We start from the raw sequence: 15500 nt of genomic DNA, 5'->3' as shown, positions 1-15500 counted from the left end.
AGCACTCCTCCTGGGGGCAACCAGTTCCCTTCGCCTCTCTGCCCTAAGCCTCTGCAGATCAGGAGAGGCCGAAGGGTTACTGGGCCCTGGAGGAGGCTCACCTGTGGCCACTGAGTCATCAAGCCCCTCTGGGGCCAGAAGGGCTTCACCTGGGACCAGCTCCTGATGCACTGCCACAGGTGCAGGCTCCTCAGCATCTAGGCCTTGCCCCAGTTCAGCCGGCCCTGGAGGCGGGGACTCCTGTGCAGGCTGGGATTCCTCTGTTTCATCCTCCGAATCGGAATCCCAGGCCATCACACTTTGCTTATTGAGAGCTCCAGGGCTAGAATCTCACTCAACACTCTCACAGTGTTGGTGGAGACAAGGTGGAAACTAACACGATTGAGTACTCAGTTGACTATAGCAGTGTTCCCCAACCTTGGGCCTCCAGCTGTTTTTGGACTACAACTCCCATCATCCCTCGCTAGCAAGACCAGTGGTCAAGGATGATGGGAATTGTAGTCCAAAAACAGCTGGAGGCCCAAGGTTGGGGAACACTGGACTATAGAGTATTTTTGAAAATTATTTTCTTTTTTGATAAAGAAAGAGCTCACCAAAATTTAAATCTGGCTAGTCCAAAAATTCCAGGAGCTATCTGTAATTTTGCAGGATTAATCCTCTCTTGAGGGGCTACCATGGACCTATGTGGGGGAAGTTTGTGGGGGTTTTTTGGTTTTCCAATGCAAGTGAGTGGGCAGATCTGTATTCACAGATCGCGATCCAGATCTGCAATATAGATCATATCAGACCAGGCACAAATTGATCCAGCCCAAACTGGGGCCTGACCCAAATTGCCAAATTTAGGCCCGAATTGGAGATGGGCTTGCATAGCCCCTATAACCTACAAGCTGATTGCATTGTCTGTTAGGAGTGTGTCATGTGCCAGATCAATCAGATTATCAGTTATTGTAGGTAAGGTGTACAATATTTGTGTTTAACTCTTCAAGCCAGGTTAGCTTTTCCAGTTGTATTTTATCTTAACCACTCACAATTTAGGTATAACAAAATGCAGCTGAGCCGAATTTATCCAAAAGGGACACGTGTTGATTCCTCAAACTATATGCCTCAGCTCTTCTGGAATGCCGGCTGTCAAATGGTTGCTCTTAACTTCCAAACTGTAGGTAAGCAATTCAGCCTACCACTTGCTTTAGTTGTTGTGTATGTTTCTGAAGAACTTGTCTAATTGGACTACTCTTTTAAGAGACACTAGTTTGTATCCAACGTTAATCAGACTCACCTAAGTTCTTTAATTCCAACAGGTCTCCTTTGAATAGAATTTAGTTGTATACAACCCACTAATTAGAATTCCCTCTATGTCCTGGGAAAGGATATTAATTATGGCAGAATATTTGAGTAAGCAAATAGAATTAGCATTGTGGATATGCACACTCAGAAATGGATTGGGGGGGTTCGTTCGTGTGGTTCTCTTTCTTGAATCGCAATGCTAAAATCACAAGCAGCAGAATGTGCAGGTTCATCCATTTATGCAATCCAGCAATATATCTGTTGATTTTGTAAAGGATTCCATTGCAGTCATTATGGAGCATGGTCCAAAACCGGGTGTTTTTCTTAAAAAAGTCCATAGTATGTGAGGTAGGTCAACCATCAAATGAAAACCCTTACTCCTCTGTGAAAATGACTGCTGATTTTGATGACATTTGGCAGCCCGTTCAGTAATTATAAATCGGTGGATGCTGCAACATTAACCTTTCCTTAACCATAGCAAGCAACTATCTAGTAAAACAGATATTAACTGTATCCCCACAACTAAATGTCAAGTGGACCCGAAGCAAGGACAACCAGAACTCGCCTGAAAAGAAGCACACCTTCCAAACATACAATTGCGATTTAAATAGAAACAATGGATATTTATGAAGAAGCTGGGAAATTAGTTCCCATCAAGAGAATGATCATTGTTGTGCCTTGGAATTTCTTTTTCAGCTTCTTGAATAGGTAGTTTGTGTTTTGCTTCTTGCAAAGCTGAAGGTAACGGGGACTTTAGCGTTTTACTAGTTTTCAGTTGCTAAAGTAGACAAAAATGGACAACCAAGAGCTCATCTCAGCTAACGCAAACTATGGCAGCTATGGCTATTGCCAGGCACATTCCACAATGGGCAATATAAGGTGTAAAACCAGGAGGTTAGTAGTGTAGTTACAGTAATGTCTGCAGTGGTAGTTGCCCTTTAGATGCTGCTATTGTTAGAACAGTCTACACATTATATATCCAATATTTATAGATGACCACGGTGTAGTTTTAAAAGTACTGTGTGAACAGGCCAAAAAACCCACACCATAATATAGCATATGTGGAATGAGGTTTTATATATATATATAAGAATTCAGTACGGTAATCATGTGCATATAAAGAGGAAAGGAGACCTCTAGTGGAATTTCAGGATTCTTCTTTTGTAAATGTGCTAAGACTACAGAGAAACTTCTGCGTCTGACCTGTCCCATGAAACGTTCTATTTTTTTTGTCGCTTAGATTTGTCTATGCAAATAAATATGGGAATGTATGAATATAATGGCAAAAGTGGGTACAGACTCAAACCAGAATTTATGAGAAGACCAGACAAGCACTTTGATCCGTTTAGCGAAGGTATCGTAGACGGAATAGTAGCAAACACCTTGTCCGTGAAGGTATGTATGCAGTCGCTAATGGAATAATTGTCACAAGGGTGTGGCTGTTGAATGTTAAGCACCAAAATGACTTCTTGTGCCATGATTCATACTTGGGTTCGAATTCCCAAGTTAAGAAATGCATATGTGCTGCATCAGTTGTGAAGGCAATATATTTTCTTTTAATATTTTATTGGAGTCAGTGACCAGGGAAAATTATTATTATTATTATTATTATTATTATTATTATTATTATTATTATTATTTATTTATACCTCACCCATCTGGCTGGGTTTCCCTATTTCCATTCCTGTTAAACAGGAAACCGGCAGTGAAGAAAAGGGAGCTGATGTACCGCTAGGGAGCGAAGTCAAGTGACAGCGTTATTACAATACTCATCTGATTGCGTGGCGAGTTCCTGCCCCCCCCCATGGAAATAAAGACATGTGACACAATTATTTAAGGTTAATGGGCTAAATATGGCCACAACTTTATTGGTTACAGGTGATGAGTGGTATTGGCTTAGGCATTGGTCCTAACCCACTATCCGGCTTCAGCCCTTCTGCTTGAAGTCCGGGAAGGGTTAACCACCAGTAGGGGGCGTCCTGCTGATGCACATCAACTAGGGACTCCTCCGGGGTCACCACTTGGGGGCGTGCCTTAGGCCCTCACCTCCATAGGCTTCTGACAGGGCCACGCCCCCCGGAATCCTTTATCGGACTACCCTTCAATATGCGGGGAGGTGGTGTGCTTCCTCCCCTCTTCCATCTATATAACACTACCAATACCAATGCCTAACCGTGAATGCCAAGGAAGTTGTGACGATTTGCTACGAGGTAGGTGAAAAACCAAGTGGCTGGTGCCAATTTGCCAAGTGGAAAACATTCCTACCAGGCCCCTTAATGGCGACCAACCGAGGTCCATAGCAAGGTCAAAGACAAAACCATAACAACAACAACAACAACAACAACTATTATTATTATTATTATTATTATTATTATTTATTATTTATACCCCGCCCATCTGGCTGGGCCTCCCCAGCCACTCTGGGCGGCTTTCATAAAAACCGAAAATACAGTAAAATATCACACGTTAAAAACTTCCCTGAACAGGGCTGCCTTAAGATATCTTCTGAATGTCAGGTAGTTGTTTATCGCTTTGACATCTGCTGGAAGGGCGTTCCACAGGGCGGGCGCCACTACCGAGAAGGCCCTCTGCCTGGTTCCCTGTAGCTTTGCTTCTCGCAGTGAGGGAACCGCCAGAAGGCCCTCGGCGCTGGACCTCAGCGTCCGGGCAGAATGATGGGGGTGGAGACGCTCCTTCAGGTATACTGAACCGAGGCTGTTTAGGGCTTTAAAGGTCAGCACCAACACTTTGAATTGTGCTCGGAAACGTACTGGGAGCCAATGTAGGTCTTTCAAGACCGGTGTTATATGGTCTTGGCGGCTGCCCCCAGTCACCAGTCTAGCTGCAGCATTCTGGATTAGTTGTAGTTTCCGAGTCACCTTCAAAGGTAGCCCCATGTAGAGCGAAAAGGGTAGGTGGGTGGGAAACCGGAGCAGCTGGAGGCAGCAAAAGTGGGAGATCCCCGCCTGCATTAAATAGGACAGGCCACACACCCCAAGCCAGCCGATTGGCTGTCCTGGGGATGACACGGCCGGGGATTCCCTCAATCACGCGGAGGCTGAGAGCCGGCCAGCGCACATGTGTGGTGGAGGCGTGCAGCACGCAATCCAACCTCCTCTAAAGGAGGGAGGGGCTTAGTTTGACATGTGAGGATAATGGCGTTCAGACACATGTCACCTACTGGGAGAGATATGACAAATGAAATGGCATTTATGCCTGCTTAGGTCCTGCTATCATTAGCAGTTGCAATAATAATATCAATAATAATGGTCCACTTGAGCTGCTCTTCTGGCAAAGGGTGCCCAAGCCCTTGGGGCTTCCTAAGGAAATTTGCCCTAAAGAATTATGGTGGGGTGCCCAGCCTGCCCCCTGTCGGAACACGCCTGGGGGCCACACGCAGCCCCCGGAATGAGACAGACCTCTCCGGGCATCTTCCTGATGAAGTGCAGCCCGGGACGTTCACAAATCAGTCCTGGTGCGCACCAGCGACACATATCAAAAGACAAGTACACCACGTTCACTCAGCAGAGTATAGCAGAAACGATCTTGGAGTGTGAGTGTTCCATTCTAAGTGATTTATTAAGCAATATATACAGGACAAAGCAATCATGGTGTCCTCTCACTTTTTCTCCGAGAGAGAGAGAGAGAGAGAGAGAGAGAGAGAAAAGTACAAACGTACTGTACAGTGGTACCTCTGGTTGCAAATGGGATCCGTTCCAGAGCCCTGTTCGCAACATTAGTAGAACGCAACCCACGTCTGCGCATGCACGGGACACGATTTGGTGCTTCTGCGCATGCGCGTGACATCATTTTGAGCCTCTGTGCATGCGCAGGTGGCGAAACCCTTTCCGGTACTTCCAGGTCACTGTGGGACGCAACCTAAAAAGATTTAACCTGAAGCAAACGTAACAAGAGGCATGACTATACAGTACAAGTTTTACTGTTGTTAGTCGCTCTGAGCCCAGCTTCGGCTGGGGAAAGTGGGATATAAATAAATTATTATTATTATTATTATTATTATTATTATTATTATTAAAGACAAGACTGGCTTCCATTCTCACACATTCCAAGCCTAGAAAGTAAACACTGACATGTGATGTAACAATCACACGTCCAGCAACTGAGGAGTGAAATTCTCTCTCTCACACACACACACCAATAAGGCTGAATTCTTTCCCCAAGCAAGGGTGCCACTGTGACTGGAAATTAAAGCAAATGTGACAAAAGAAGGAATCTTTATGGGAATAGTGAAAGGCCATCTCAGCCAGTCTGGTATTCCATCCAGGATAAAGCATATTTTCCAGCTCTAGAACCAATGGCCATCATATGCCTATTGAGAGCTTAGGGTGAACAAGCGCACCCAAAACCCCAAACTGGTGGAGAAGAGAAGGGCACTGTCGGATATGAAGTCACACTGGAGGTGGGACAGAGTGGGAAAGTATTCAGGCCATGCAGAAATGGCGAAACTTACCAGAAAAATAAGAAATCAAGATAACAGACTTTTAATAAAAGAATGGAAATTGTTTATTGAATATTTGCAAATAAACTGTAAACAGATAATAAGATTGACAGGATTGTTGCAATAACCTGCTGTTATTTAACAGTATATATAACAGTATGTTATATATATATATATATATATAACATACTGTTATATATAACAGTGTTTTATAACAGTATATATTTAAAGTAGATGAATAAATGAGTAAATTAAGTTAATTTGGATGTACAGACAATATTAAAAATAATTTTAAGGAACCGCAGAAAGAGGGGGAAGGAAGTCGAGTTTTGAAGCGTTAAAATGATTGTGAAATTATCGAAATGTTTAAAACTGAAAATCATAAATAAAATAATAATTAAGAAAAGGGAAAGTATTCACTCCAGTCTCCTTCCAGTTTAAGCCTGCCCTAAGGTCAATGTCAGAGAAGGCGCTGAGAAGACTTGAGCCTACTCACTGAACACAACAAGGCCAGAATGTCTTACTCCCTGGGTGCACATAGCAGAATTTGGCAACCTGTAGTCCCATTTCCCCATCTCCTACCCCACTCCCTTGTCAGAATGGCCGCAAATAAGCCATAACCTAAGTTGTGGGGGCTGCGATCTGCAGAAAAACCATCATGGTGCCCTTTTACAAATTGGTAATTTGAAGTGATGGGAGCATTTTCGAAACACTTATCCTCTACTGTGTCTCCCTATCCAGCGAAGCTTGTATTGTGATTATAGTAAATGGTATGAGTGGAGGCCATGAAACTGAGAAAATGGTTAGCATAAATGAAGCAAATTGGCCAGGCTTCAATTTACTTATGTGTGTTGGGACTGCAAGCACAGAAGAATAGGAAAGCAGTAATTTTTCAGAGATACGTATATAGCACAAATTCTGGCCCTTGTCCAGAAAGAAATACTCCCACATTCCAGTTTTATACCGTTTATCAGCTACCTCCACAGAATATGCTAGCAGAATTTCAAATACTTCTAAATTATGGCCCCATTTTGGATTTTGGCACAAAATCCAGCTTGTGTTCTGCTTTTAAGCAGGTTTTGTGCCAACCCCCAAACTCTGTGCTGGTTTGAAGAGCTCAGCCTGTAGAGTATGAGACCCTTAATCTTGGGGTCATGGGTTCGAAACCCACAAAGTCATTTGTGGTCCCTTTCAGCTCTAAAACTTTCATTTTATTATGAAGTACACACATACAATATTGAGTTGACAAGCAAAATAGTGTTAACAAAACTTCTAACTTCTCCTGTTGTCAGATAATCTTGTAGAAAATAATTTATATCACAGAGAAAAGGTACAGAACTGTGTAAACTAAAAGAACCAGCACAAGTATTCAGTTTACTCAAATTATTATTATTAATAATAATAATAATTAAAAAATTAATTATTAAGGCCTTGGAGTCCAAACCAACTTAGAAAAAAATAAAAGCATGGAGACTTAAAATAAAAGTTTATTGTTTATTTCTTATTCTCAACTAGAGTTGATTCGTTGTGGGGATGTTTTTCCTTTTCACGATGAAAAATGTGAGGGGAATCTTAGGTTTTCAATTCTCTTCCCCTCATATTAACCGTCTGCTATTCTGCTGCAGCCTCGCTCCCTAAGTACCATTACAAGTCTCTCTCTCTCTTTTTAGAAAAAGGATAATATTGTGACATTTGTGCATGCACAGTCCAGTTTGAACAGATTTGTTCTTGAGCTGCAGCTCAAGTTTCAGAGGTTTATACAGGCTTATAATGCATTGCTTTCTGTTGTTAGTTCATAATGCCAGCAGCCCCCAAGTGTTTAACTTCAGGAGCACCTGGGCTACCAGGCATGTTCACAGCCCAGCTGGGATTGTGTAAAGGTGCCCATTGTATAAACCGCTACCTCCATGTTGCAGGGTAGCGCTGGTGTGATGAGTTTACGGCTGGCGTGACTGATGCTGTTGCAGCAGTCCAAGAGGCATTACCACAGTCCCATGAAACACAGTGGCCTTAGGTGCCACTTCAATGAAAACAGCATCCTCATGCAAACCAAAGTGTGGATCAGCCATCCCCAGCTGTCTGGCTGTATTAGATTCACAATCAAGGCTTTAGTTTTTAGAGACATTCCAGTCTATCTGCCACACTGCCACTGAATGTCTAAACCTTGCATTTCTAGATCATTTCTGGGCAGTTGCTGTCGGACAAAAAAGTCGGGACCTACGTAGAAGTGGACATGTTTGGTCTGCCAGTGGACACAAGGCGAAAAGCTCTCAAGACGAAGCCGTCTCAAGGCAATGCAGTGAATCCTGTATGGGAAGAAGAGGCCATTGTGTTTAAGAAAGTAGGTTTGTCGTTCTTGTTTCCTCTACTGAAAAAACTTTATAGTATTATTGGCTGCTGGTCTTCAATTCAGAAAATCACCGTGTTTTTCGCCCCATAGGGTGCACCAGCCCATAGGGCACACCTAGGGTTTTTTTTTTGGGGGGGGAATAAAGAAAAAAATAATATTTCCCCCCCAGGCGCAGGGCTGGGGCGGGGGAAGCCCAAGCGTTCCCTGACCCCAGCCCCCAGAACAGGCTGCTATCCGCAAGCCTAGGGAGCCCAGCGGGAACTCCCGCGGGCTCCCCAGGCTTGCGGATAACTTCCTGAAGCCTGGAGAGCGAAAGGGGTCGGTGCGCACCGACCCCTCTCGGTCTCCAGGCTTCAGCAAAAGCCTGCATTCGCCCCATAGGACACATACACATTTCCCCTTCATTTTTGGAGGGGAAAAACTGTGTCCCATAGGGCGAAAAATATGGTAATATGGGGGGGCAGGTGAAATCCTGTTTGTCCCAGTTCTGTTCCATTTGAGTCAGTGCCTAAGAGTCAGTGCCTGCTAGACCTGGGCAATGTTATGATTCACAGTCTGAAACCAATATGACGTTCAAACCGCGATACCGGTTTCAGACTTTTTGAGCCGGCAGTAGATCCCAGCTCCCTGGCCTCCGCCAGCACAGCATACCTCTCTCTCATCTGCCTGCTTGCACTGTCAGTGGCTGGGAAGCTGTGAAGTATAAGCAGCTCAAATTGCCTTGATCAGCTGAGAGGCGGGCATTTTAAAGAAGCCCACTTCTCAGCTGATTGAGTCCCCCCCGACCTCTGGCTCATGCCCACCTGCCCACGCCTCAGCAGAGCCCTTTAACAGAGCGCCGCTCCCGTCTCTGGCTTGCCCAAGTCAAAGGCAGGGGGAACAACTTGCTTAAACTGCTCCGCTGAGAGTTGGGTGGGTACCAGGCTGCCTGCCCCTCAGTTGATGAAGCCCCCCCACAGCTCCACCTTGCGGGAACCAGAGTGATATGGGGGCTTGCTCTGACTCGCACATGTAGGAGTGGTCCGGAGTAGGGCTGGGCAGTTTTGGACATCGTGATATATCAGTAAAGTAAAGGTAAAGGGACCCCTGACCATTAGGTCCAGTGGTGGTCGACTCTGGGGTTGCGGTGCTCATCTCGCTTTATTGGCCAAGGGAGCCGGCGTACAGCTTCCGGGTCATGTGGCCAGCATGACTAAGCCGCTTCTGGTGAACCAGAGCAGCACACGGAAACACCATTTACCTTCCCACCGGAGCAGTACCTATTTATCTACTTGCACTTTGACGTGCTTTCGAACTGCTAGGTTGGCAGGAGCAGGGACCGAGCAACAGTAACTCACCCCGTGGCAGGGATTTGAACCGCCAACCTTCTGATCAGCAAGTCCTAGGCTCTGTGGTTTAACCCACAGTGCCACCCGTGTCCCGATATATCAGTACACCATTATATTCAGCTGATGATATATCACGATGTTGAAAACCAGGTAATGCCCAGCCCTAGTGCCTGCTCTGCCATCACCTCCTCTTCCTCAAGGAGGAGACTCCACCGTCGTCCACAGGGGAAGAGCCCTAGTTTGCTTGTGTGTAAATGATGAGAAACCACAGCTGCCACCAAGTGTTTCCAGTGCTGATTGCCATACCCCCTTCACTCTACATCTTGCAAGGACAATGCCCTTGTGATAATCATGGGCAAGCAACATCCTACATGAAAGTCAAAGCCACGCAGGCTGGGAGTGCTTCATCTAAAGAATACTTGGGGAAGAATAAAAGATCTCATAAGCATTTAGTGGCTCAGCATGCAGGTAACACTAAGCCAAACCATATCACTTTCAAGTGTTCGGAGCAATTATATAAATATATATATATTGTCATCCTTACAGCATCCCTGCTAAGCAGGCATGTATAACCATCCTCATATTGCAGACTGGAGGGGGTACAGAGGTTGAGGTTGTCTGCGGCCCAGCGAATGAGCTGGCTGAGATGAAGTAGCAATGGCTTGGATCACAGCTCATTGCCATAGTCCAGAGCATTCCAAACTGTGTGTCGCGACACATTAGTGTGTCAGCTGCAGTGTGTAGGTGTGTCGTGTTAATGCTCCCTGCACTCCTCCCAGGGTTGGAAAGGGGTTAGTTTAACCTCCGGGTTGCTGGTAAAACTGAATTACTATGTCGCGAAATGATGCAGGTCTAAAAAGTGTGTCACCAACATGAAAGGTTTGGAAAGCTCTATTGGGTAATAGCGATGTGAAAAGTGTCCTGCCCCATCCCCCAGAAATCTTAAAAGTAATTCTGGAGAGACAATATATAATGAGTTTATTTTTAGGTGCTACATTTTTCTAATAATAAAAGGAATTATATTGTATTAATACAAATAATCCACCATAAACTTATACAATTAGATTAAACATGTTGTTTGCTAAAGCTTTTCATTAGCAAACAACATGTTTAATCTAATTGTATAAGTTTATGGTGGATTATTTGTCAAAGCAAACAAGTGTTGAAATTTGACCTGAAAAGCGAGATCCTCTTGCAGCTGTGTAAAATAAAGTGAACAGTCCAATTGTGAGAACTATCCCATCTTATAAACATTGCCCACCTGCTCTCAAAATCGGTCAGACTCCCCCCACCACCAAATGTGTCATATGAAAGTCTAGGGCACATACTTCTGTGGTGTATTGGTGTGTGACAGGGGAAGGGTGATTATGGAACCCAGAATTTGAAATCAATGGATTCTACCCTCTACCCATCTCCAGTTCTACAGTATCTAGAAGCTGTCAGCTGTAGGGTTTCCAAGATCCTGTGTATCATCAATTGAGGCTGAAATTCTGGAAAGGGGGCAGCTTGATCAAAGCATAGCCAGATGGACTGTGATATATGTGCTTGCCTAATTAGGAGCACTACTATGACATCACATCTGTTGCTAAGAGACTCAGAGAAAGATAAATATATGGTGATGGCAAGAGTGTGTGACAGGTAGCAATGTCCTGGTCACCAGCTCTTTCTGGTTTTTAAGAAGTGTGTTGAGATCTGCAGATCATGCTATTTCAACTATCATGTGTAATCAGCTGCGTATTCACCCAGGAATGAACTGTTGCAGCACTGCGAACAATGTAAGATTACTACCAATCTTAACTTGCTGAACAGTGTGTCTCAGTATTCCTGCTTTGTGCACAAGGTGTGCCAGAAAACATTAAATACTTTCCACCAAAATATATTTATTTAGGTTGTTCTGCCTTCCCTGGCATGTCTGAGGATAGCAGCCTATGAAGAAGGAGGGAAATTCATTGGTCATCGGATATTGCCGGTATCAGCAATTCGACCAGGTAGGGCAATCTGGGCTTCTTATTCACTTTATTTATTGTTTAATCTCTGAACCACTCTTCTGCAGTTATGATTCCATGACAGTTTACAGCATAGATATCCACACATTCAAACAAACAAACAAAAATATCAAGCTAACAGTCAAAACCAAGACCAAAAACTAAATTAATAGTACCACAGAAGGATATAAATCTGTTTAAAGCTGACTATCAAATCAGTTCATCCAATTGTCTGAGTGAATCGGTATGGTTTCAACTAGCGCTGAAAGCCAGAAAAGAGTGGCACCAGCTGTACCTCCCAGGGAAGGGGGTTCTATGAATAGGGTGCCACTACAGTGAAGGCCCTATCTTGTGTCACTGTGCTAGGGGTTCTACTCAGTGGGAGGACATCAAGAACTTAATACAGTGGCAATATGATACAGGGAGAGGTGCCCCTTCAGATATTTCTGCCACAATGCATTTGGAGTTTTATAATTTAGCATTAATGCCGTGGATTGAGCTCAGTGCAAATCCTGTAGAATTTGTGTTGAACGATTGCCGTTAGCTATGCTTCTCAGCATTCTGGCAGCTGCATTCTGCATTGGTTGAAGCTTCTGAATTATCTCTAATGGTGGCCCCATAGAGAGTGCGGTACAGTAGTCTAATTGGGAGGTTACCAGAGCGTGGACCACCACTGTGGCTAAGCTGCATCAGTCCAGGAACAGACGTAGTTAGGAGTTAGACACTTTTGTGCTGCTGCTGCTGCTGCTGCTGCTGCTGCTGGTGGTGGTGGTGGTGCTTCTTGAGCCTCCAGTGACAGCACTGGATCAAGGAGTACCCCCCAAGCAACACACCTGCTCCTTTAGATAGAGTGTAAACCCATCCAGAACAAACTACCGTATTTTTCGCTCCATAGGGCGCACCTAATTTTCAGAGGGGGAAATCAAGGGAAAAAATATGACCCCCCCCCCAGCTCTGGGAGCAGCGGACAGGCTGTGTGCTTCTCCCAGACCTTCTCCCTGCTATTGCGGGAGGTGGGGAATTCTCCCACCTCCCGCAAAAGCCCACAGGAGCGGCTCACAGCTCCTGCGGGCTTTTCGACCAGGAGGGAGAAGGGACTGACGCGGCCAGTCAGTCCCTTGTCCCTCCTCGGGGAAAAGCCCCCAAGAGCGGCGCACTCTTTAAAGGGTGTGCGGCTCCTGCCGGCTTTTCTACGAGGTGGGGAAATTCCCCCATCTCCCGCAAAAGCCCACAGGAGCCGCACACCCTTTAAGGAGCGCACGGCTCCTGCGGGCTTTTCTACGAGGAGGGAGAAGGGACTGACTGGCCGCGTCAGTCCCTTCTCCCTGTTGGGGAGAAGCCCCCAAGAGCTGGGGGGGGGCTTTTTCTGCCTGCCTCCCCGCTGCATTCATTCCATAAGACGCACACACATTTTCCCTTACATTTTAGGAGGGAAAAGGTGCGTCTTATCGAGCGAAAATACGGTACCTACCCAATTGCACCTTTGAATGAGGGACTGAGCCAAATGAACTAAGAGGGCAGGTTCTCTGTGTACCTTGAAAGTTGAACTATGAGGACTTTAGTGTGCCAGGTTTTTTCAAGCTTATTGCAGCTTGAGAGCCCAGCTTTGACAGTATCAACCATAGACCATAGAACTGGAGATCTGCTCATTGAGTCCAGCCCCCTGCAATGCTCGCTTTCCATCCTTCCCCATCTCCCTGCCTGTTCCTTTACCCTCTTCCTCTATATACTGTTCTTACTGAAGATGCCAGCAAACATCACCAGCTCTGGGCATAGACCATGGAAGCTCACTGCAGTCTACCTTAGAAGAGAGGAGGTATTAACAAGCTGCAAAATGTTGGACTAGATAGATGACTCTTGGGGCACCTTCCAACCCTGAACTTCTATGATTATATGATTCCCAGTGCCCTCTGCTGTCCCTCCCAGCCCTCCCAAGAACATATTCTGCCTCCACTTCCCTTCCCTTCCTTTCCAAGTTGTGGTGAGACCGGCAGAAAAGGCACACAGAGAGTTTAGAAAAGGGGAGCCTCTCCCTCTTTCCCTCCTTCTCCCAGGTAGCACACTAATAAAGCAAATCCCAGGGGCTAATTGGGGGTGACTTATCTCCAGGGCTGATAATGTCGCATCATTTTGCTTCTCAACAGTCTGCAAACCAACATGACTTGGGTAAAAGAAGGGAAAGGGAGGGAACCCTCTGTTTCAAACACCTCTTCCATTCCTGCTGCTAGTCTTGCTCATGCCCCCAATTTAAAACAGGGAGAGATTAGGGGCTCTCGACCATGCCTGGTTCTTACTAAATGACTTGTAATAGACCAATAGTGTTGTTAAAATATAGTCATGATTTTAGCAGAGAAACTGAAAAGACTTGCCTCCACGAATCCCATATACTCTTCTTCCGTGACACAAAAAGAGTGTTTCTTTATTTTTAGCACACTGGAAACCTGCAAGCAGGTATAGCCAAGGCACTAACACTGTCTTTAGTATTCTATCACATAAACATAGATCCCAAGGGAAGCTCCAAAACTGGTCCCTAAGGAAGCAGACTAGAATCATAGAATCATAGAATCATAGAATCATAGAGTTGGAAGAGACCACAAGGGCCATCGAGTCCAACCCCCTGCCAAGCAGGAAAAATTTTCCAAGAGTCCCAGATGTGTTCTCCCTTGTGTTTCAGTCATTCCAACAGTAAACATTTGCCATAATTTTTCTTTGAGGGTTTCTTCACAACTGTTGTTTGCAAAGGAGGCCATACCTGTTTCTACATACATTGCTTAAGGGTGGAAGTTCTGCATTGAATATTACAAGCACTCCCTGCCTTCCACAGTTGGAGCATCTGTGATAATGAAGCATGTCAGGGAAATTGCTAAGGAGTGGGATGCTATGTTTAGGGACCTTGGCTCATTTCCAGGACCTCATCAGTCACCTTGATGCCTATTACACTGCAGTGGTCAGTTATAAAAATTCTGTTGACCTTGTCCTGATTCCTTTTCTAGGTTATCACTATATCTGCCTGAGGAATGAAAGGAATCAGCCCTTGACACTGCCAGCCATATTTGTATACATAGAGGTTAAAGATTACGTACCTGATACTTATGCAGGTAACTATAAAATCTGTAGGCATCAAATTGAACATTTTGTTAGTCTGTTTTTGAAATTATATAAAGTTCATACAGTGATCAGCAGTAACAAGCTGTATTAACATCAAGCTATCAAGACGCGGGTGGTGCTGTGGTCTAAACCACTGAGCCTAAGGTTTGCCGATTGGAAGGTCGGCGGTTCGAATCCCTGCGATGGGGTGAGCTACCGTTGCTCAGTCCCAGCTCCTGCCAACCTAGCAGTTCGAAAACACGTCAAAGTGCAAGTAGATAAATAGGTACCACTCTGGAGGGAAGGTAAACGACATTTCCGTGCGCTGCTCTGGTTTTGCAATGCTGGCCACATGACCTGGAAAAACTGTCTGTGGACAAACGTTGGCTCTCACGGCCAGTAAAGAGAGATGAGTGCCGCAACTCCAGTTGTTCGCGACTGGACTTAACTGTCAGGGGTCCCTTTACTTTTACCTTTTAGCTATCAAGAAGTTGTAATGTGTGTTCTAAGAAGTTGCTGTCCATCATCCAACATGATGTGCAGTTACCGCTGTAATTGTCAATGATTCCACACAGTGTTCTTTAGTTCCATAGTGCTGCCTTTTCTTTTTAGACTACTGATGTAGTCTATTTTAAAACAGACAGTTGATGACGATCAGACTGGGCAGATCTGAGTCCCAATCCCAGAGCAAATGGAGAATCTGGAAGAGTTCTTTCCAAGTTGTGTTCTCTGGGCCTTAATTCTCTATCTTTAAAGAGGCTATATAATATTAATAGCACTCCATCTCTCATCATCAGTGCTATGGATATATTTTAGTCTACCATGTGTCACTTGTGAATTTAGGCTGCAAGGGTATGCACACTTACTTGAGAGTCAGTCTCATTGTATAGATTTGCCCTGTCAGTGTGGGGGAAGATAATAAAATACAGCCAGCTGTTGTTTTTCTTCAAGGAAATCTATGTTGATTTCTTATTAGAAATGAAAAGAACAACCTTAGGATTGTTAAA

At 44.9% G+C, this 15500-nt stretch overlaps 1 protein-coding gene across 3 annotated transcripts in view; it reads left to right on the top strand.

Annotated features, from left to right (window-relative positions):
- The window catches only part of PLCB1 (phospholipase C beta 1), a 497312-nt gene that overhangs the window by 385658 nt on the left and 96154 nt on the right, over positions 1 to 15500 (top strand). For all 3 annotated transcript variants that reach the window (XM_082215463.1, XM_082215464.1, XM_082215462.1), the window contains 5 exons: positions 1036 to 1160; positions 2525 to 2679; positions 7920 to 8084; positions 11310 to 11409; positions 14400 to 14504. In XM_082215463.1, coding sequence (XP_082071589.1) covers positions 1036 to 1160; positions 2525 to 2679; positions 7920 to 8084; positions 11310 to 11409; positions 14400 to 14504 — 650 coding nt within the window. The remainder of the gene's footprint in view (positions 1 to 1035; positions 1161 to 2524; positions 2680 to 7919; positions 8085 to 11309; positions 11410 to 14399; positions 14505 to 15500) is intronic.

The sequence above is a fragment of the Podarcis vaucheri genome (genome assembly GCF_965113315.1).
Source record: "Podarcis vaucheri genome assembly, chromosome: 3".
Classification (NCBI taxonomy): domain Eukaryota; kingdom Metazoa; phylum Chordata; class Lepidosauria; order Squamata; family Lacertidae; genus Podarcis; species Podarcis vaucheri.
This window is presented reverse-complemented; position numbering and strand designations above follow the sequence as displayed.